The sequence below is a fragment of the Lathyrus oleraceus genome, chromosome 7, assembly GCF_024323335.1.
Source record: "Lathyrus oleraceus cultivar Zhongwan6 chromosome 7, CAAS_Psat_ZW6_1.0, whole genome shotgun sequence".
NCBI lineage: Eukaryota > Viridiplantae > Streptophyta > Magnoliopsida > Fabales > Fabaceae > Lathyrus > Lathyrus oleraceus.
This window is the reverse complement of record NC_066585.1, coordinates 108,170,066-108,192,150: the sequence shown is the minus strand read 5'-3', so window position 1 is coordinate 108,192,150 and position 22,085 is coordinate 108,170,066. Positions and strand designations below refer to the sequence as shown.

At 35.9% G+C, this 22,085-nt stretch overlaps 1 protein-coding gene across 1 annotated transcript; it reads left to right on the top strand.

The window, feature by feature from the left end:
- Window positions 1–19,633: 19,633 nt before the first annotated feature.
- Window positions 19,634–20,275, top strand: LOC127102275 (uncharacterized). Its single transcript, XM_051039667.1, has one exon. The coding sequence runs from the start codon at window positions 19,634–19,636 to the stop codon at window positions 20,273–20,275; it is 642 nt and encodes a 213-aa protein (XP_050895624.1).
- The last annotated feature ends 1,810 nt before the right edge of the window (window positions 20,276–22,085 follow it).

The following is a 22,085-nucleotide window of genomic DNA, read 5'->3' as shown; positions in this document are numbered from 1 at the left end:
TCTTGATTCAACTTCTATTTATGAACAAGAACTCCAAGGATTTATAGCCATTTTGACTTCATTTACTCCTGGAAGCAAGAGGAGGAAGAACCAAGTGGAATTGCATTGAGATCAAGACAAATCACTGCAACCCGAATGTGATTTTTCCAAATTTTCAAGTCTTTGATTCTCTATCATTTGTCCATAATTCTGCTTGTTTATTGGTTGTCTGAAGTCCTACCAATGTAGGCAACAAGATTGAGTTGCTTTGAGGTCAAAACGAAGAAACTCAGATCGTGTACCTCAAAATTCAAATCCTTGTATCTTTCAATATACTTGGAATTAGGAGAAATTGAGGCCAGATTCGAGCTTCTGAGCTTTTTCCCTTTAAAATAGTGTATTCACTTTTAATTTTCTTGATGTTGGTGGTAGACCAGTCCGATGAGGTCCACCGGAGAAGATGATCGGAGCTAGGGCTCTGGTGATGCGCTGGAACGTCCCAGGCCATCTCATCATGATACCACGTTATAATCTCAACCCTCCATTATAATTACCACTTGTGTTGCGCGTTGACTAGAGACCATGACGGATAGCGCGCGTGTGGCCAACAGATCTGCCACCTCAATTAATGAGGGAGATCTGATGGCCCTTATTTTTTAGAATTTCTTTTTAATTTTTAATTTTATGTTTAATCCTTTTATTTTATTTAACTCATAGAAATTTCATTTTTAATCCAAAAAATATAGGACTCACCAAAAATCTTTAAATACTTTCATCTTTCATATTTTGAATTAAAATCTTTTTTGGATTAATTTTGATATTTTTCATGAATTAAATAATTTTTTACTTGTTTTTGAATATTTTAAAATACTTATGACGTTCCAAAAATTATGATTTTTTTTGTCTAAGGTTCTTTGACCTTGTTTGGCCTAGGATAAATCTCTTGGCTATTTATTTGGTGTTTTGAGGGGATTTGAGGTTTTGTCCATTTAAAAATTCATTTTATTTTATTTTAAAATTGATTTTTAATTGAATAATTGTTTAAAAATTGTGTTAAGCCATTTTATTGGTCTTATGATGTTTGACTTTCTGTTTGGCCTTGATCATCGTTGATTTGACTTTTGTTTGACCAATACAATTGGATTTAGGGGATTGATGAAATGTACATTTCATCTCCCAAAGTTAATGGATAGTATTGATCCGATGAAATTCCTCCTATGATCAATTTGGGTTTCTACTTCCCCTTCCCTCTTCATCTTCATCCCTTTTCTTTCCCAATCCATCATTGACCAATGATTTCTATAATGTCTAATGTTAGTTGATTCATCAATGACCTTGTGTCAGATGAAACAACATGAGTCTGACTGAGATAGGTCCCTCCCTTTTTAGTGCGTGGTATGTTTTAGGAGTTTGGATCTTTGTATGAAATCTCTAACATGCATTAACATTTATATTTTTATTGCTTGGCCTCAGATATTTGTGACTTTTACATAAGTCCAATTACGATTGCTTAACATATAGCTAAATTTGTCCCGCAAGGCATAACATTCTAGTAAGTGAGATTGTAAGTCTCCCATTCTTCATGGCATTGTGTGAAAACATAACCTTTTTTCCATTCATGGGAGCTAGTGGCATACTTGTTTATTTATCCAAGTTGGAGCCCTTCTCATGGATGATGTCTTGGTTCATGGATTCATACTTGTGAATGAGTGGTTGAGTGTTCTCCAAAGAATGACTTAAACAATTAAAATTCTTCACTAACATTTGACTAACCATTGACTAACTTTCTATTAATGTTGCTTTACTTTCAAGTCATTTACTTTATGCAATTTAAATTTCAGTATCTTTATCATTCATTGCCATTTAAATTTCATGCAAGATGTTTATGTTTCAGTCATTTTTTCTTTGTTCATTTGAGCCATATCTTGTTAATGTATATATTGTTTGCTTGTCTTTGTTTTTGTTTGTGGTCTTAGGACCTTAAAATACCTAATAACAACAAAAACCCTAAAAAGCATCTTGGTGGACTGTTGGACTTGATCTGAACTTTTGGACTTAGAATTAGGCACCATTCCCTATGCTAAAGGACTTGGCCAATGCCATTATCTGAGACTGAGCTATCTTTGACAGTTCCTTTCATCTGATGCAAGCCTTGATTTACACTTGGATTCATCTGTTACTTTGACTTTGTGCTTAAATTGTTATATTGTTCTTATTATTTATATCTGATGATTGTTTCTGTGAGTTTACCAAGGAAATATTTCCATCTGATACATTGGAAGACATTAAAGGTTGCTAGCTATTGGAGTGCTTACTTGAATATTATGGCTATCTTTATTTGATGCATTAGTCTTCATATAATTTCTTGGACTGCTTATCCTTGTTGCTTACTAAAGTCCAGAGGAAAAGGGGTTTCTATATGACATTCTTGTATGTTGGATTATATCCCATGGATCAGATCTTTTCAACTTTTAACTTTTAATTTTTGTCTAGGATAGTGTCTTCATCTCCTCCCACTTCTTTAATTTCAAAATCTCTCCCTCTTTTCAAAAACCTTCTTTGTTTGTGTTTTCAACTTAGACATGTTTTAATGATTAGAAACTTTGGCCTTATGCCACTGAATTTTTGAAATCTTTCTTAAATCAAACTTTTGAATGAACTTTACCATATTGACTTTAATTTCAAAAAGACAAAAAGAACTAACAAACCCATTCAAATCTTTGGTTTTTTTGCCTTTTCATTTAAACTTTTGATTAAAATCAATTCACCAAATTTAATTACTCGTTTATTATTTAATTCATTCTGTCTTTTAATCGTATTAATACAGAAAATATAGAAAATAAGCAGCTATCGGATTCATGGTATCTAAGTGGCTCTGATACCACTGAAGGAAATTTGAGATCTATAACACAGCAGAAATTAAAATTCTTGTAGTGATCCTTACGAATAGGGATGATCAGTGATAGAAAGTGTTACCTCTTATGGCGATTGAAACGTTTGATGCAGATCTAAGGAGTGATCACGAGCGTTGAATGGTGACAACGCCTTTACTCAGTCCACACAAATAAATTTCTTCAGTCTCAGTACTAGCTGCTATGAATGAAGGCTTTGAGTGAGTGAGTGAGAGAGAGAGAGAGAAACAAAATTTTACCAAGTGAAATACTTCTGCACAAGGGTTCTATTTATAGAACCACTTGTGCGGGCTGCAAGCTAAAAAGCCCACTTAAGTGGATGTGGCTCATATCTTATGATATACCGAAAATCACTTAAGCGCGTGGTACCTTACCATATTTCGTATTCTACTTAAGTGCATTGTACCTTACGATGTTCTACAATTCACTTAAGTGCACTGTGCCTTATGGTGTTCCTTATTTACTCTATCTCTCATTAATTCTTCCTTTTGTGTGTGACCCTATAGGTTTTCGCGACATTGGCAATTATATTAAATCACGTATTTAACATAATAAACAGTGAGCGGTATCTAGCAACACATCACTACTACCTAAGACACGAAAATGTCATATGATCTGACAAATCCTTTTTTGTGATAATACTTATGTGTATAATTACCCTTTTTTCCCTTATGTATATATTGAACATAAGGGATAGATCGTGTTATCCTTATCCAGTTCAATATTGGGCCCTTAGACATTTATCCTGTTACGCAAGATGGGAAAATTCCATCTAGGTTACTCATGTCCCTCAACATTCTTCATGGAGTACCCATCAACTATCTTTACGGCCATCCAGTTACGGGCAATGTTTGATCAACAATAAAGCACTTGACTTTACATCTAGGGTCCATAGTGGTTTCAGGTCGAAGGGTGGTATACACCACTATCACCATGAGAATAACTTATGACACTTTGCATAACATTATATGTAGTAGTTTCATAGCGGGTCAATCCAGTATAAATATTACTCCTAATATTCATACTTATGTTTAAGACTTGATAACTCCTTCTCCATGATCCATGAGATATGATCATCAGTCTATATACATAACAGTCTTAATTCTTTAATGTTATCCCACTTCAGAACAAAGATCGACTATAGATACTTTAAGAATAGTGTCCTTATGTTTAATGTGATCTCATGATTAAGTCATACTTGATACATTAAACGGACTAGCTATTCTAGGGAATTTATTAAACAAACATAATAAATAAAAAAACATTTTATTATTAATAAATAATTCGATTCAAGTGCCAAATGTATTGGCCTCTTGGGCTTACACCAACAAGAATAAGAGTAGATCAAGAACCTCTCATTCTGAAGTACTGATTCTAGGAGATAAAAATGCTCCCATAAGAACTAGATCTTCATTCAAACCTTCTGAAAAGACTCTCCTAGGTTTGGTAGAACCCAAATTCTCTGATAGAACCCACATCTATTGACGAAGCTCTTTTGGATAATGAATGGATTATGGCTATGCAAGAAGAGCTGAACCAATTCACCAGAAATGATACTTGGGGTTGTTTAAAAACCAAAGGGTTTCCATGTCATTGGAACCAGATGGGTCTTCAAAAATAAGTTGAATGAGAAAGGCGAGGTTGTCATAAATAAGGCTCGACTGGTAGCACAAGGTTATAGTCAGCAAGAAGGTATAGACTAATACATAAACCTTTACTTTAGTTAGCAGGTTAGAGTCTATTCGTCTATTCATTTGCAGTCAATTATAACATCATCCTTTATCAGATGGATGTTAAGAGTGCATTCTTGAATGGATATATTTATAAAGAAGTATATGTGCATCAACCTCCTCGTTTTGAAAGTTCTCAAAATCCTGATTTTGTTTTAAAGCCGAAAAAATCGTTATATGGCCTGAAGCAAGCTCCCAGAGCTTAGTATGATAGACTAAGTAACTTTCTTTTGGAAAATAATTTTACCAAAGGAAAAGTGGACACAACTCTCTTTTGCAAAACCTGTAAGAATGATATTCTATTTGTGTAAATTTATGTTGATGATATTATTTTTGGTTCTGCTAATGCGTCATTGTGCAAGGATTTTGCTAAGTCAATGCAGATAGAATTTGAAATGAGTCTGATGGGAGAACTCAATTTTTTTATGGGAATCCAGATTGATCAATGTTCAAAAGGAACATAGACTCATAAGAGAAAATATACAAAGGAACTTCTAAATAATTTTAACTTATTAGAATGTAAGAAAGCAAAGACTCTAATGCATCCCACATATATTCTGGAGAAAGAAGAGGTAAGTAGTAAGGTAAATCAGTAGCTTTTCAGAGGTATGATAGGCTCTCTTTTATATCTAACCACTTCTAGACCTGATATCTTATTCAGTATCTGCTTATGTGCTCACTTCCAATCAGATCCTAGGGAAACTCACTTAACTACTGTTAAGAGAATCTTTAGGTATCTGAAAGGTACTTCTAACCTTGGTTTGTTTTATAGAAAATGTGAATACAAATTAGTAGGCTATTGTGATGTTGACTATGATGGAGACAAAATAGAAAGGAAAAGTACTTCTGGAAGTTGCCAATTTTTGGGAGATAACCTGATCTCATGGTCCAGTAAGAGATAGTCAACAATCATGCTTTCAACAGCCGAAGCTGAATATATTGCAGCTTCTGGATGCAACACTCAGATACTCTGATGAAGAGTGAGCTGGAAGATTATCAGATATCTGAGAGTAACATTCATATTCTCTGTGATAATACTTATGTTATTTGTTTATCTAAGAATCCTATCTTGCATTCTAGGGCTAAGCGTATTGAAGTTAAACATCACTCTTTACGTGACTATGTTCAAAAGAGTATTTTCATTTACAAAACCCCTAGATGAACATAGATTCATGTTCATTCTGAAAAACTTATTTATGAATTTATGTCCAGAATGAAAAGATGTATTTCAGAATGTTTAAAGTCTTCAAAACTCTAGATTAGATTTTGAGAATGTTTTTTTTACTCTGAAACATGAGCTTTCTGAAGTAACGAAGTTTTCATGAATCAGAAAGGTTCTTTTTAGAAGCAATCTAATTGATTTGTCTTCCTAATTCTGAACAGTTGTTGCATTAAATGGTTGTCATGTCGTTTGATTTCATGTAGTTCTAAATGGTGACAATTGTCCCACTTTTGGAGCAGGCGTGATAAAAGCGTGACACATTGGGTTTCGCAATTCTTGGAATTAGTTTAAACTCTCACCCTTCCCCCTATGATGCGTATTTACATTTTGTCATCATTTGAAGATTTTCTAATAAACCCATTTCACTCACATTTTCACGCTACACGCACAATACTCCCATACTTTCTTCTTTCAAACCTAAAACAACCCTTTCTGCAAAGGTTCTTCATCTTCTTCAATGGATGCTTAACGACAACAATTTCAACAATTGCAACTAGCTCAACCTAGATCTCCTCCTAGATATGTCTCTAATGAAATCATTCCTCTATCCAAAGAAGAAATCAATGGCAGTAATATTTCATTAGATAACTATCCTATCTTCACAAAGATCGATCCACTAGAAGTTTTAGCACACTACTTAGAGATCTGTCTTGAAGATAATATTGATCCTTTGGTAGATCCCTTAAATCTCCTGGATGACTACCTAGTTGTTCCGCCCCCTCCTCCTCCTTCTCAAAAACCATAGTTTTTCTAAAAAGTGTCTTCGCACGTGTGTATGATTTCTTATTTCTATCAATGTGTGTGTGTGTGTGTGTGTGTATGTGTGTGTGTGTGTGTGTGTGTGTGTGTGTGTGTGTGTGTGTGTGTGTGTGTGCCTTTATTGTTTGTTTATACTTGTTGCATTTCTTTTGTAGTTCTTTGTATTTGCGTATTATTTAATACTAGTTATATCTTTCTGCCTTTTTGGCTTATCAATACAAATCTTTTTGTTTCTCTTTATTCACTTTATTATTTTTTGTCTATGTCTTTTTTATTGATGACAAAGGGGTAGAAACATAATGTGTCTAAGGGGAAGATTTCATGTTTATTTTAATACCTAAATTCCTTAAATAAGAACCCAAACATGGAATAATGTCTTTTGCTAACAACTACTTCGAAAAGAGCTTGTTAAATGCTTTGCAGGGTTATATCTCAAGAATCAGAATTGTTATAATCAAACATCAGAAGTTGTAATGAAGTGTCAAGATCAAAATATAAGTTACCAGTTTCTGATGAAATGGTCTTTTATCTGAGTCTGTACAACCTTCATGCCGATGATCGAGAATTACATTCAAGGAACTAATATTCATGTTCTGAACCTAGAACATTGAGTACTAAGCATCAAGTGCTTCTGAAAGTTCTTTCTGAAAAACGTGGCATTAGCATCCAGCTATAAGGAAGAGTTTCCTCTATAGTAATCAGACTTGAAAGGCCTAAGTTCTTTTAAGAAGATAACCAGATCTTTTAATAAGATGCCTAACTCTTTTAAGAAGATAACCATCTATTTTTAGAAGATAACAAGCTCTAAAGTCTCTTCAAAAGAACTCAAGAAACATTCTGAAGTGAAACTTATCAGAATGTTGATGTTATCAAACTAGTGCTTTGGACAACATCAATCAACTTTTAAAGATAAACTAGATTCTGACTGAAAATTCACTCTGGTACTTCAAAAAGGTTAATCAAGAAAGTGTTCTTTCATTCTGATTTTATCTTTATAGGATTATACATCTCAGGGGGTGCTTTTTTGCTTCTGTAAGATGTATTCTTCTATAATTACCTTGTACAAAACTGTTCATCAAAATACATGTTTGATCATCATAAAAAAGGGGGAGATTGATAGAACAAGATTTGGTTTTGCATCTATACCTTGAGTTTTAATGATAACAATATTGTATTTCTGTGAGAAAAATTTTGGTACCCTAATGGTTTGTTATTATGTAGCTTTAACAGCCAGTTCTGATTCTGAATATATGATGTGCAACGTCATCAGTTTCTGAATGATGTGTACCAAATCCGCTTATGCGCCAGCTATTAGAAGTTCTGAAAGATGTTCAATATTGTTGCTGCAATGTTCTTTCTGGTTCTGTGCTAATTCACTTTTTAGAAGCTTCTGAGGAGACACTATGTTGTTGTTGCAATGTTCTCTCATCTCATGCTTCTGGACGCGACTCTGATCACCAAACTTCTGAAGAATGGCAAGCTTCTGAAGTTGTGTTATGTAGTTGAAGATTCTGAAGATCTCAAGCCAGAAGATTAAAGTTATCAAGGTTCTGACTGAAGATTCTGAAGACTCTGAATATTCTGAAGATACTGAAGATCTCAAGCCAGCATACTAACGTTGTCAAGGTTCTGACAAAGTATTCTGAAGTTTCTGAATCCAGCTTTATGTTTCTTCATTTCATGCTTCATCAACTTTCATCAGAAGCCAATGAACTTGAAGATAAGATCAAATGGAAACATGATCAAATAGTACATAGTACAAATCAAACATCCTTTCCACTACCTGATTTCATGGGCAAGGACAGTACTATACATCACACATGTCACTGATTTTATAGGCGAAGGACAATACGCAGTATCACTCCTCTCCCATCTAACAGTGGACAACCGCTCTATGAGTTTTCCCCATTCTGCCATCCAACAGTCTTCTTCTTATGCTATATAAGTAGGACTTGAAGACTTGAAGAAAAAATATATAGAAGAACATTGAAGCATTGCAAAGACTTGACAAAGTTTACTTGAAAAACTATCATTTTTCTATACAGTTTTTCTTTAAGTTTTTGTTTATCATTTATGTAAAATCTGCTAGTATAGAAGCATCTTGTAACACACAAAATATTATTCAAACTATTTGTTTGATTCCTTAAGGAGGTTATCCTTGAGAAGACAAAGAAGGTTGTTCTTTGTGAGTCCTTAAGGAGACTAGAGTATAGTTGGATCCTTGAGAAGACAAAGAAGGTTATTCTTTGTGATTGTTGTAATCTGTTGATTATAGTGAATTAAGTCTTTGTGTATAAGGGAAAATCACCCTAGCAGGTGGACTGAAGTAGCTTTGAGTTTCAAGCGAACCAGGATAAAAGTACTTGTGTTTTTATCTCTTTTTTATTAACTTGATAGTGGTGTGTTCTTGTTTTGGAAAAAACTATTGCTTGTAAAACCCAATTCAAACCCCCTCATTCTTGTGCTTTTCACACCTTCAATTTCGATTAAAAGATGCCTCAGATTTATCAAAATTAACCACTTACTCTGAAGCACTATGGTACCTATCAAGAGTCTTCATTAAACAATCAGTGCATTGTTCGTTATAAGTCTCCCTTTCACGGATGTACTTTGCTCCTCATCAATAACATCTGGAAGAAGAACTTTCAATTTGTTGGCTATGGTTTTTATCACAAATTTCATGATCATATTGCAGAGGCCCTATTTTTATCAATTGAAATAACGTTAGACTAATTTGACACGATTGAGGCCCCATCTTTATCATCGATTAAAATAACGTCAGACTCATTCGACACGAGATTATGAAGAATGAGGAGATCAATATTATTCAAAGTAAGACTATAATTTACTATTCAATCAATCCCAAGATTTTCTTCTTACTATGGTTGAATTTGATGTACCAATTCCTTTGGATTATCCTTCTAGTTCTATGTTAAAGCAATAATTGAAGAATTTTATTACAATATTAGTCAAAAATAGATATCTTTAATATAATATATTTTTCTTAATATTGCGATCCAATCTAATGATACTTATAACAAGGGAGGAAGATATCAATTTGTCAAAAGTCAAAGCATTATTACCAAGTAGTACTCCAGCTAATAAGATTAATAGTATTCAATTACAACTTGTGCACTAAAAAAATAAAAGGATAAGTTTTTTTATTAAAACTCAGTTTTTTAATGGCAAAATAAAAAATGCTTATAATTTAATCTTTTGTTTATTTTTAAATATTATTCTTTTATTTTTTATATTTAACAAGACAGTTTATTTTTATAATAATGTTTACCGTTTTAGACAAAAAAAATTAATTGACATTTTTTTCCATGTCGTTCTATAAGTAATTAAATTTAATTAACGGAATAATTAATTAACATTTAAACTTTAAGCTACAAATTAAAAAAGAAAATTCTTAACCAGTATTCGAAAGAATATTTTAAGATTTTAAAAAGATATACTTTTTGAAAATGTTTGTATTTAATATATCAATGAACTGAGGCATCTAATTGAAAAGATTTTAAACTACACATTTGATTACTTATACGCCGATTGAACTGCTGCATCTAATTGACAATGAACTGAGGCGCCCAATCTATTGAGTGTAGGCGCCAATGGTCTAGGCGCATGCATTGGTGCATGCATACATTACATCAGTGTATGCGTCAATGCATGTGGCGCATGCACTTTCCTTTTTTTATAAATATTTTATATTTATAATTAATTAAATTAAATACTTAAATTAAAAATTATATTATATTATAAAGTAAAAATACATAAAATGGATAAAAAAATCAATGATCCGCACGATTGAAACGCCCCCCATTCCACATCTAGGTGCGTTAGCCTGTCTTCGAGGTCTCCCATGATTTCCCTGAGGTGTTTGGGGTCTTTGAGTGCTGACATGATACAATGGTGGCTGGTGTGAAGGTACGGTGGAAGGTCCAATGGTATTTGAGAGATTTGTCATCATTTGTCCCCAATAGCTGGGGGATTGTCCCCAACAGCGCTTCCGTAATTGAGTTCAGTGTCCATGTTGTCGTAGTCGGGTCGTTGTAGTTGAGTGGATTATGGAGAGTATGGTTGCCCGAATTGGAACATTGAATCGTTTTGGAAACGAAGCAATGGTTTCTATGGTGTACTAAAGTCAAATAATGGTTGAATGTTATGGAGATGGGATGTTTCGGTGTTCATTGGTGGGGGGCTACGATGGCATGACGCTGAATCATATGATTCATCTAGGCTATAGACTATTGTGGTGGTTGCGTATGGTTATTGGTGGTTAGGGTTTGATTCCTAGTTTTGAGTTTGGGTGTGTGACATGAATTGGTTGCGAGGTTGGGTGTTTGGTGGTTGGATGTATATGATAGGGTGATAGGGTGAGGTTGGTCGTTGAGTTTGGGTGGGTTGACATTGTTCTTGGGCAGCGATTTGTTGTTGGGAGTTTTATGATGAAGTTCCTTGGCGTGGATCAATCAAATACCTTGGCTCAAACACAAACTGTGGCGATGTAACCGACCTAAATCATGCCATATAATGTTGAGTTGGTCTAGCACCATGTATGACTGGTTCGTTTAAGATGTGTTGTCGTCAATTCCTCCAATGACGACACATCTCTTTTGCAAAGTCTCTCCAATCAGAATAATCTCATTGGCCATCGACTCTTTGTTGATGCCAATTTCCCAAACATGTCGGGGGTTCTGAAATTAGTTGTTGCATATCGAACTGCAGTTTTACACAGTCACTCTGGTGCATCTCCACAATAGTGAACCGGATAATTGTTGTTTTTGCTGTCCAAACTACAACATCATCATGGTTAACCTGATGATCAAGACCCAGATATGGCCTCTAGATAAACGGTACAAGAATATGACATGATTAGAGGATATGTAATTGGATAAAAAAAATTAAAATCAAATGTAGAGATGGAAATTATACCATGATTAAATGACCTTGTTTTAAAATACTAGTGATTCATTATTTAGATGAAACTTAGGGTTTTGCTTAGATGAATCTTTTGAAGCATCTTGATGCATGATTAGGGTTTCCACTTAAGCTTGGCCTAATCATGAACCTTAATTCAAGTTTAATGTTTATTTTGTGAAGACTTATAATGTGATGCATGTTTGACATAAATTGATTCATGTTGTGTTTACTATGTACCAATGAATGCCTTTACTGTGTCAAATATGATTTTGTCTTCACCATCAATGTATTGTGTCTTGTGATGTTATGTGAAACTTCGTCATGTCTTATTTATGTTTATCTCAATGCCTAAAAACAATGATCAATATTGTCATCCATACCTCACTCACCTTGTCATTGCCATTGTATTTAGCCATATTTTGTGCCTCAATGTTAATGCATGTTCAACCTTGTTATTTTTTATATCCAATGGAAATGAATCATGACATTCTTATGATTTTGCATGTGTGTGTTCATCTGCATCCTATACAACTTTGCTTCCCCTTAATCCAAAACTTCTAGGTATAATCTTAGGTTCCCCTCAATGTAAACCTTAGGATTATCTCTCTCTCTCTCTCTCTCTCTCTCTCTCTCTCTCTCTCTCTCTCTCTCTCTCCCCTTCTTATAACCACTTTAATAATAAACTTTGACTTAGGTCATTGTTTTCCCTTTTATTTCTTAATCAAATGCTTCAAAATATTTAAGCATATTCAAAGATCTTTTCATAAGACCAAAAAAAACACAAACTTAATTCAAACCCTTTTGCCACTTCGGCTTTTCCATGTTTAAAACCTTTTCATAAAAGGATTAAACACAAGTCATCCCTAGTTGATATTTAAATCTCCTACGCCATAATATTGTTGAGATTGATATTGATTCTTTTCCATTTGGAAGAGGTATGTGGCATACTTGTTGATTCTATATCCAAGTGAGAGCCCTTCTTTCAATTTGATGAAAAAATCTATCTTCCATATGTTTGTGGTGGTTTAAAAGTGAGTTTTCTCCTTAAGATGACAATTTTTCTCTTTCTCATAAAATCAATCCGAAAAAATCCCTTCTTTCTTTTGAACCCGAACTACGAGGTTTTGATCCTTCACAGGTACGTAAGCATAAGACTCAATGTCTTTCCAAATCATCAAACAATAAAAGATATTCTTTATCTCATCTCCCCAATCAAATGGCAAACAATTTTAAACCAAACACATATACTTAAAAGGTTGTTGTAGAGTACTATAGATGATTAGGGTGTTAATACCTTCCTTTTTCATAACACACCCCCGTACCTTCGAAACCCCCACCCCTTTTTTCTTAGCTTAAGTTTAATTTTCTAGCTTTGCATATACATATTGGGTTATTTTTGAATATTTTCCCCTTACCTTGGATAAATTAAAGTTTGGTGGTGATATTTTGATTCATGAGCTAAGTCTAATCGATAGCTTGGCCTCCGATTCTTCACCATGACATTGAGGTTCAACTGTTTTGTCCCATCGATATAGTTCATTATGTAAAAATGCCAAAAATATTACTTGTACGTTTTATTCTTGCGCCTATTTGCTACAAGCATGAGGTTGGTCAAGAATGTCTTCATTCGCCCTGCTCAACGAGAAGCCATTCATATTCCTCTATGCTACAAAGTAAGTTTAAAATCTTACCATCTAATTTATTAGACTTTATACTATAACTAACTGTAACTAGTATATTTCCAATCATTTCGATCTCGGTGGTCAGTTAAAGGGATGAACTACAACAGGTGTCCCAAACATGTTGTTGTAGTCTATCACAATCTTTTAGACCACATTGGACCATACGATGTAATACTACTACACAACTCAAATAATGGTTGGATGTTATGGCGATGGGATATTTTGGTGTTTATTGGTAGGGGGTTACGATGACATGAAGCTGAATCGTATGAATCATCTTGGCTGTAGACTATTGTGGTGGCTGCGTATGGTTGTTGGTGGTTAGAGTTTGATTCCTGGTTTTGAGTTTGTGTGTGTGGCATGAATTGGTTGCAAGGTTGGGTGTTTGGTGGTTGGGTGTATATGGTAGGGTGATGGTGTGAGGTTGTTCGTTGGGTTTTGGTGGGTTGACATTGTTCTTGGTCATGGATTTGTTGTTGGGCATTTGATGACGAAGCTCATTGGCGTGGATCAATCAAATACCTTGGCTCAGACACAAACAGTGGCGTTGTAACTGACCTAAACCATGTCATATAATGTTGAGTTGGTCTAGCACCGTGTATGACTAGTTCTTTTAAGATGTGTTTTCGTCGATTCCTCCAATGACGACACATCTCTTTTGTGATGTCTCTTCAATCGGAATAATCCCATTGGCTATTGACTCTTTGTTGATGCCAATCTCCCAAATACGTCGGAGGTTCTGGAATTTGTTGTTGCATGTCGAACTGCAGTTTTACACGGTCACTCTAGTGCATCTCCACACTAGTGAACCGGATAATTGGTGTTTTTTCTATCCAAACTACAACATCATCATGGTTAACCTGATGATCAAGACCCAAATATAGCCTCTAGATAAACTGTACAAGAATATGACATAATTAGAGGATATGTAATTGGATAAAAAATTTAAAATCAAATGTAGAGATGGGCATTATACCATGATTAAATGACCTTGTTTTAAAATATTAGTGATTCATTATTTGGATGAAACTTAGGGTTTTGTTTAGATGAATATTTTGAGGCATCTTGATGCATGATTAGGGTTTCCACTTAAGCTTGGCCATATTATGAACCTTAATTCAAGTTTAATGTTTATTTTGTGAAGACTTATAATGTGATGCATGTTTGACATAAATTGATTCATGTTGTGTTTACCATGTACCAATGAATGCCTTTACTGTGTCAAATATGATTTTGTCTTCACCATGAATGTGTTGTGTCTTGTTATGTTATGTGAAACTTTGTCATGTCTTATTTATGTTTTTCTCAATGCCTAGAAATCATGATCAATATTGTCATCCATACCTCACTCACCTTGTAATTGCCATTGTATTTAGCCATATTTTGTGCCTTAATGTTAATGCATGTCCAACCTTGTTATTTTTTATATCCAAGGGAAATGAATCATGTCATTCTTGTCATTTTGCATGTTGTTCATCTGCATCCTATACAACTTTGCTTATGCTTAATCCAAAACTTCTAGATACAATCTTAGGTTCCCTTCAATGTAAACCTTAGGGTTCTCTCTCTCTCTCTCTCTCTCTCTCTCTCTCTCTCTCTCTCTCTCTCTCTCTCTCTCTCTCTCTCTCTCTCTCTCTCCTTCTTATAACCACTTTATAAATAAACTTTGACTTAGGTCATTGTTTTCCCTTTTTTTTATTAGTCAAATGCTTCAAAACATTTAAGCATATTCAAAGATCTTTTCATAAGACCTAAAAAAACACAAACTTTATTCAAACCCTTTTGCCACTTTGGCTTTTCCATTTTTAAACCCTTTTCATAAAAGGATTAGACATGAGTCATCCCTAGTTGAGATTTAAATCTCCTACCCAATAACATTGTTGAGATTGATATTGATTCTTTTTCATTTGGAAGAGGTATGTGGCATACTTATTTATTCTATATCCAAGTGAGAACCCTTCTTTCAATTTGATGCAAAGATCTATCTTCCACATGTTTTTGGTGGTTTAAAAGTTAGTTTTCTCCTTAAGATGACAATTTGTCTCTTCCTCATAAAATCAACCTGTACAAATCTGATCAGTCACCATTTGAATTAAGTTTTCGTTACTGATCCGACAAGAAACCGAGGATTTTGAAACACTGTGCAAGCATTTTTGATACTTTTCAAGGCAATTTTACTTCCGGTATAATATTTAAGCATTTCCTTTCACTGTTATATTTTAATTCTATTTTCGTGACAATGTAAGATTCCGGCTAGCAAATGAGTGGAAAAACCCCAGTACGGGAGGCCTGACACGTGCCGTGTCAAGCAAAGGAGGGCGTGGCAAGGAAGACAGTGGCCTGACACGGCCACCCGTGTCAGGCTTCAACACCCCCCCCCCCCCCCCCCGTCAATATGAGTATCTAACCCCCCCCCCCAATGCTAGGGGGTGTCCCTGATTTAGAATTGTAACGAATTTGAGTTTACATTTGCATTTATAATATTATTTTTACGGTAACCTTTTGATGTGTTTATTGTTGTCTCTTTCGGACAAATCGAGATTGATTTGTGGTTATCAATTAGGCTGGACCACCATTGATAAGGTTTTCATAAGGTTACTCTACAATAGATATCACCTAGGACTAGGGATACCCTGTATGAACCAGAGTATTCTTGATATTATAATGCTTAAGTTCACCTTAATTGGCTATGGACATAGAAATTAGGGTAGATTGATTAAAGGTTTTCTCACCAAGGACTTGGGAGAAAATACCCTTAAGAACTGGTAGTGATTGATATTTGTTGATGCAATAGTAACTCATAGCTGTTACAGGGGTAAATCACACACCTTCCCTGGCATTGTTCCTTTTTTCCTGTAAACCTTTATTTTCATCCTTATTTGCTTTTACCTTTATTCTTATATTTTTTACACCTAAAAACCAAATTAATACTTTTTATTTAATTGAATGATAATTTAAACTCAATATTTACTTGCAGTCCTTGAGATCGACATTCGGGGAATTTCCCCATTATTACTATAAAAGGCAAAATAGTACACTTGTTATTTTCCCGATCAAGTTTTTGGCGTCGTTGTCGGGGACTGCCAAAATATAGAGTTTAATTTTAAATTCAATTGAAATTTTGTTGCTCTGCAATAAAATTATTTTTCTGTCATTTATAATTTATTAATTTGTGTATGCAAGGAGAACCCTCAGTTGAATTTCTTTTTGACTCAGAGATCGAGAGAACCCTTCACCGAAGACGTAGAAATCAAAGAGTGGATTCCAAAGAAGAAAGTACCTCTGATCACTCAGAAGTCAAAGAACCAATGGCTAAAGTTCCTCCAATTCCACCTCCTCCACCTCCGGAAAGACTCCTAGGTGACTATGGAGGTGCAAACGCACCGGGTGGTCGACTGACCATTGTCAACCAACCAGTGAATGTGACGAATTTTCAATTACATCGTAGCACAATCAATCAATTGGAAACAAAACCTTTCACCAGAAAGGTTAATGAAGATGCCAGCAAACACCTGCAAAGATTTCTGACCATGAGCACCACCTTAAAAATTGATGGTCACACTGATGAAGCAAAGAAATTAAGAATGTTTCTGTTCACCTTAGCTGAAGATGCGGAAGAGTGGTTCTACTCTCTTCCAGCCGGCAGTATCACATCATGGGAAGAGATGGAAACTGCATTCTTAAATGAGTACTTTCCAACACCTATATTCTTGAGAAAAAGGTATGAAATCCTTAATTTCAAACAGAAGGATGGTGAATCATTGGGAGATGCCTATAAAAGATTCAAAAGGGTCTTAGTAGCATGTCCAACTCATAATATGGATCAGACCGAACAAATGCAGATGTTCGTTAATAGGCTGAAAATAAAAACAAAATAGTTGATTGATACAGCAGTCGGTGGCTCAACAAATTTCTCATCAGCCACTGGTATTAAAAGGATTATTGAAGCTATAGCGGCCAATGAGCATCTAGAATTATACGATAGGTGTACTAGTCAGCCAAAGGGGGTGATTGATCTCAAATTAGAGACAAATAAAATCCGCCTGGAAGACACAGTTGCTGCCGAAGTAGACAAGAAGTTGAAAGCTATTAATATAGGTACTCAAGAGATATGTCAGGTTCAGCCGGCCTAGGCTAGCACTTGTGAAAATTGTAATGGACCTCATCACACGGTCTATTTCTTTGCTACCCCCCAACAAATTGAAGAGATCAAATTCTTGAAGCAAAATAATCCCTACTCTAACACGTACAACCCAGGTTGGAAGAATCATCCAAATTTCTCCTGGAAAGATCAGAGAGGGAATGTTCCGCAACAAGGTACAAGGCAATATCAGACTCAGTATCAACAACAGCAGCAACAACAGGCACCTAAAAAGGCTGAATGGGAATTCTCCATTGAAAAATTAGCCACCCACAACGTGCAGTTTCAAGAAGAAACAAGGACTAATCAGAAAAACACCACAACCTCCATCAAAAATCTCGAAGTCCAAATGGGTCAGATAGCACAACAGTTAGCTTCAAATTCTCAAGCCCTGGGTACCCTATGTTGAACGTATATTTCGTGTCGGGTTTTTGTTATCGTATCCACAGGGATTGTAAGATATCACCGCCGTTCGATGGTTGTATTAATCTTAGCTCAATGTAACAATAGGGTTTTGGTTTTAATCAAGTTATCTTGCATAAAAAGTAATAAATTACGGTAAAAGTTTTGGTTTGAATAAATGAGAAATATTGCCAAAGTTAGGTTGCAATGATCACTTTGCATGTATTTGCTCGGTCAACAATCTTATAAACTCCTTTAGATGATAAATCATTTCACAAAGTCCTCTCAATATGTTTCTCTCGAACACACATTGTGAGTTTTGCCATTTTGATCCATTGTTTCTCTCGAACACAATCTATCAAAGTGACAACTTTTTGGTTCAACCTTATGGTGAACAAACTCATTCATTACTATCTCTAGCTAACAAACAAGTTTGGATGAAAACCTAGGTCAAGAGTCGGTAAACATCTCTCGATCATAAACCAACACAAAGAGTTTTAAATAGAAACAAAGTTTTCATCATATATTTACCATTAAAGAGTTTACATATGAGGATCCTTACATTTACACACAAAGCTAGTAATCACCTACATCTAACCTTGACAAATGGATGACTTAGCTACTCATTTTCATGGTAGCTTGGTCGGCAAGTAAGGAAAGAAGGTTGATCAACATCCAAGTCGGATAATCGAAGTTGGATGGGAATCCACCTTCTTTTTGTAGAAGATGGTTCTAAGATGAAGAGAAATGAAAATTAGGGCATAAAAGATCCCCTAGAACAATGCTGTAAAATATCTCTCCAAAGTACAAAAGTGGAAAAAGTTGGTAAAAATGAGGTATGGTGCTCAAAAGTGGCACCTGCTACTTATAGACCTCTGCTGGGCTGTCATGCTCGCTAGGCGAGCAGAATGGCTCGCCTAGCGAGGGTCTAATATGGGCACATAAGGCACCTGCGCCCAGAGAAACAGGGTCTGTTGAACTGTCATGTTCGCCTAGCGAACAAACCTTCGCCTAGCGAAGGACACGCTCCAACCTTCGCCCTAGCGAGGTTGAGAGGTTTTGCTACTGGAATGCTCGCTGGGGACTCGCTAGAGCTTCGCCTAGCGAGTGAGTGCTGGCTGCGCTTTTCACCAAAACTGAACGAACTCGCTACCACCTTTGCTAGGAGCTCGCCTAGCGAATTTATTGACAATTTACTGGAGCTTTTCGCTTGGAGTTCGCCTAGCGAAGCAGTGCTTCGCCACAGCCCTCGCCTAGCGAGCAGGCTGATGAAATGCTTGTATTCATTGGTTCCTTTGCCACTTTTCTTGTGTATTCATTTTCAATTAGTTCATGCCTTTTTCCTGCACAATAACACACAAATCAAAGGCACCAAACTTGTTTATCAATGTAATGCATTTCATGTAAAACAAATGTGGTTTTGACAATTCTAGCAAGGAAATAGAGTGAAAGATACCCTTAATTGATGGCTCAAATAAGCACTTTTGGGTATCTAACACCCTACCTAGTGGTACGGTAATAAATCAGAGGGAACATAACACTGTTAACACTATCGTAACCCGAAGTGGGAAGTCAACGGAGGAAAATAGTATGGAAAAAGATGGATTGTTAGAAGTGGATTTAGAAATCAAGGAAACCAAGGACCAAGATGAAGAAGTGATACTACCACCTGTCAAGGAGAAAGAAAAGGTTCCAAAACCAATCAACAAACTCCCTTACCCTCCAAGACAGAAAAAGAAAGATCAACATGAGAAAAAATTTGAGAGGTTCCTGGAAATGTTCAAAAAGCTAGAAATAAACATCCCTTTTCTGAGGCATTAGAACAAATTCCAATATATGCCAAGTTCATGAAAGACATCATCTCCAAGAAGCGTTCCACTGATATGGACCCTATCATCCTAACTGAAACATGCAGTGCCATTCTCCAAGGCATGATAATCCCAGTGAAAAAGAAAGACAGATGGTCGGTTACTATTCCATCCACTATTGGTGATAGAAAATTCAAGAAGGATATGATTGACTTAGGAGCAAGTGTAAGCTTGATGCCACTATCCATCTATACAAAATTAGGCATTGGCACTGTTCAAGATATACGAATGACACTTCAGTTTGCGGATCGCTCTATTAGGCGACCCTATGTGATTGTGGAAGACGTTCTTGTAAAAATTGACAAGTTTGTTTTCCCAGTTGACTTTGTCATTCTGGAAATGCCTGAAGATGAGGAGATTCCTCTCATATTGGGCAGACCATTCTTAGAAATAGGACGGTGTATGATAGACATCGACGAAGGAACAATGACCCTCAAAGTCTATGATGAAGAGCTAAAAATATATGTGAGGAACACAATGCAATACAAAGATGATATTGGCACAAGCCACACTATAGAGGTAATATATCAAGTAATTGCTCAAGAAATTGAAAGGCATAGACCCCAGTCACCACTAGAACGGGTCTTAAGTCTATCAATTTTTGAGAGTGACGAAGATGAAGGAGAGTCTGAGGTGCTCGCTATGATGGAAAAATAACCTCAATGAGTCAGATCTAGACCACACTGGTGGGAAGATTTAAGACCACCACCACCCTCAGATGTCACTAAGAACCAAGAACCAGGGTGAATTTGAAGCAGTTACCAACAAATCTGAAGTATGTATTTCTGGACACTGAAAAGAAATGCCCAGCTATTATCAATGCCAGTCTACAAAGTGTCAAAGAAGCAGAACTCATTCAAGTGCTAAAAAAATACAAAGGTGCAATCAGATGGGAAATTGAGGACTTGAAAGGTATAAGCCCGACCGTTTGCATGCACAAAATCTTAATGGAAGATGATCAAAAACCGGTGGTGCAACCACAGCGAAGACTTAACCCAACCATGAAAGAAGTGGTACGCAAAGAAGTTGTAAAATTGTTGGATGCAGGCTTAATTTATCTTATTTCCGATAGTTCTTAGGTAAGTCCATTCCAGGTGGTACCAAAAAAGGGGGCACTACGGTGATAAAAAATGAGAAGAATGAGTTAATTCCAATCCAAACTGTTACAGGTTGGAGAGTGTGCATAAATTACAAAAGACTAAACGTGGCAACACAAAAGGACCACTTTCCGTTACCATTCATCGATCAAATGCTGCAAAGGTTAGCCGAACACGATTATTATTGTTTCCTAGATGGGTACTCGGGGTACAACCAGATTGCGGTTGCCCCTGAAGATCAAGAGAAGACCGCATTCACATGCCCCTATGGTATTTTTGCTTATAGAAGAATGCCATTTGGGTTGTGCAATGCACCGACCACTTTTCAAAGGTGTATGACATCAATCTTTGCTGACATGCTCGAAAAGCATATGGAAGTATTTATGGATGACCTGTCAGTATTCGGTTCTTCTCTCAATAAATGTTTAAATAACTTGTCACTTGTGTTAGAAAGATGCCAGCAAACAAATTTGATCTTGAACTGGGAGAAGTGACATTTTATGGTACGTGAAGGTATAGTGTTGGGACAGAAGATCTCCAACTGAGGTATCAGAATGGACATAGCAACAGTGGAGGTAATAGCTAATTTACCACCTCCGGTAAATGAAAAAGGCATCTGAAGCTTCTTGGGACATGCGGGGTTCTACTGCAGGTTCATAAGAGATTTCTCCAAGATCGCAAAGCCACTAACTAGTCTACTGATAAAGGACACTCCATTCCTATTTGACAAGGAGTGCAGGTAAGCCTTCGAGAATTTGAAGAAGGAACTTAAGTCAGACCCCATAGTTATTGCCCCTGATTGGTCTCTCCCTTTTGAGATAATGTGTGATGCTAGTGATAATGCAGTAGGGGCAAAATTAGGGCAACGAAAGGAGAAGCTCTTGCATGTGATCTATTATACAAGCCACATATTGAACCCTGATCAAATGAACTATGCAACCACCAAAACAGAACTCCTGGCGGTTGTGTACGCGTTTGATAAGTTCAGATCCTATTTGTTGGGATCAAAGGTAATTATGTATAATGACCATGCTTCTTTAAAATATCTTTTTGCCAAACAGGAATCAAAGCCAAGGCTGCTACGATGGATCCTACTACTACAAGAGTTCGACCTGGAAATCAGAGACAAAAAAGGTAGTGAAAAAACTATTGCTGATCACTTGTCTCAGATGACTCCGATTCAAGAAACAGAAGAAACACACCCCATCAGAGATGAGTTCACCGACGAACGTATCCTATCCGTTACGCACATCCCATGGTTCAAAGATTATGCGAACTTTGTGATAGGTGGACTAATACCTGATGACTTTGACTCTAACAAAAGAAAAACATTTTTGCATGATTGCGGGTTTTATGTGTGGGACGATCCA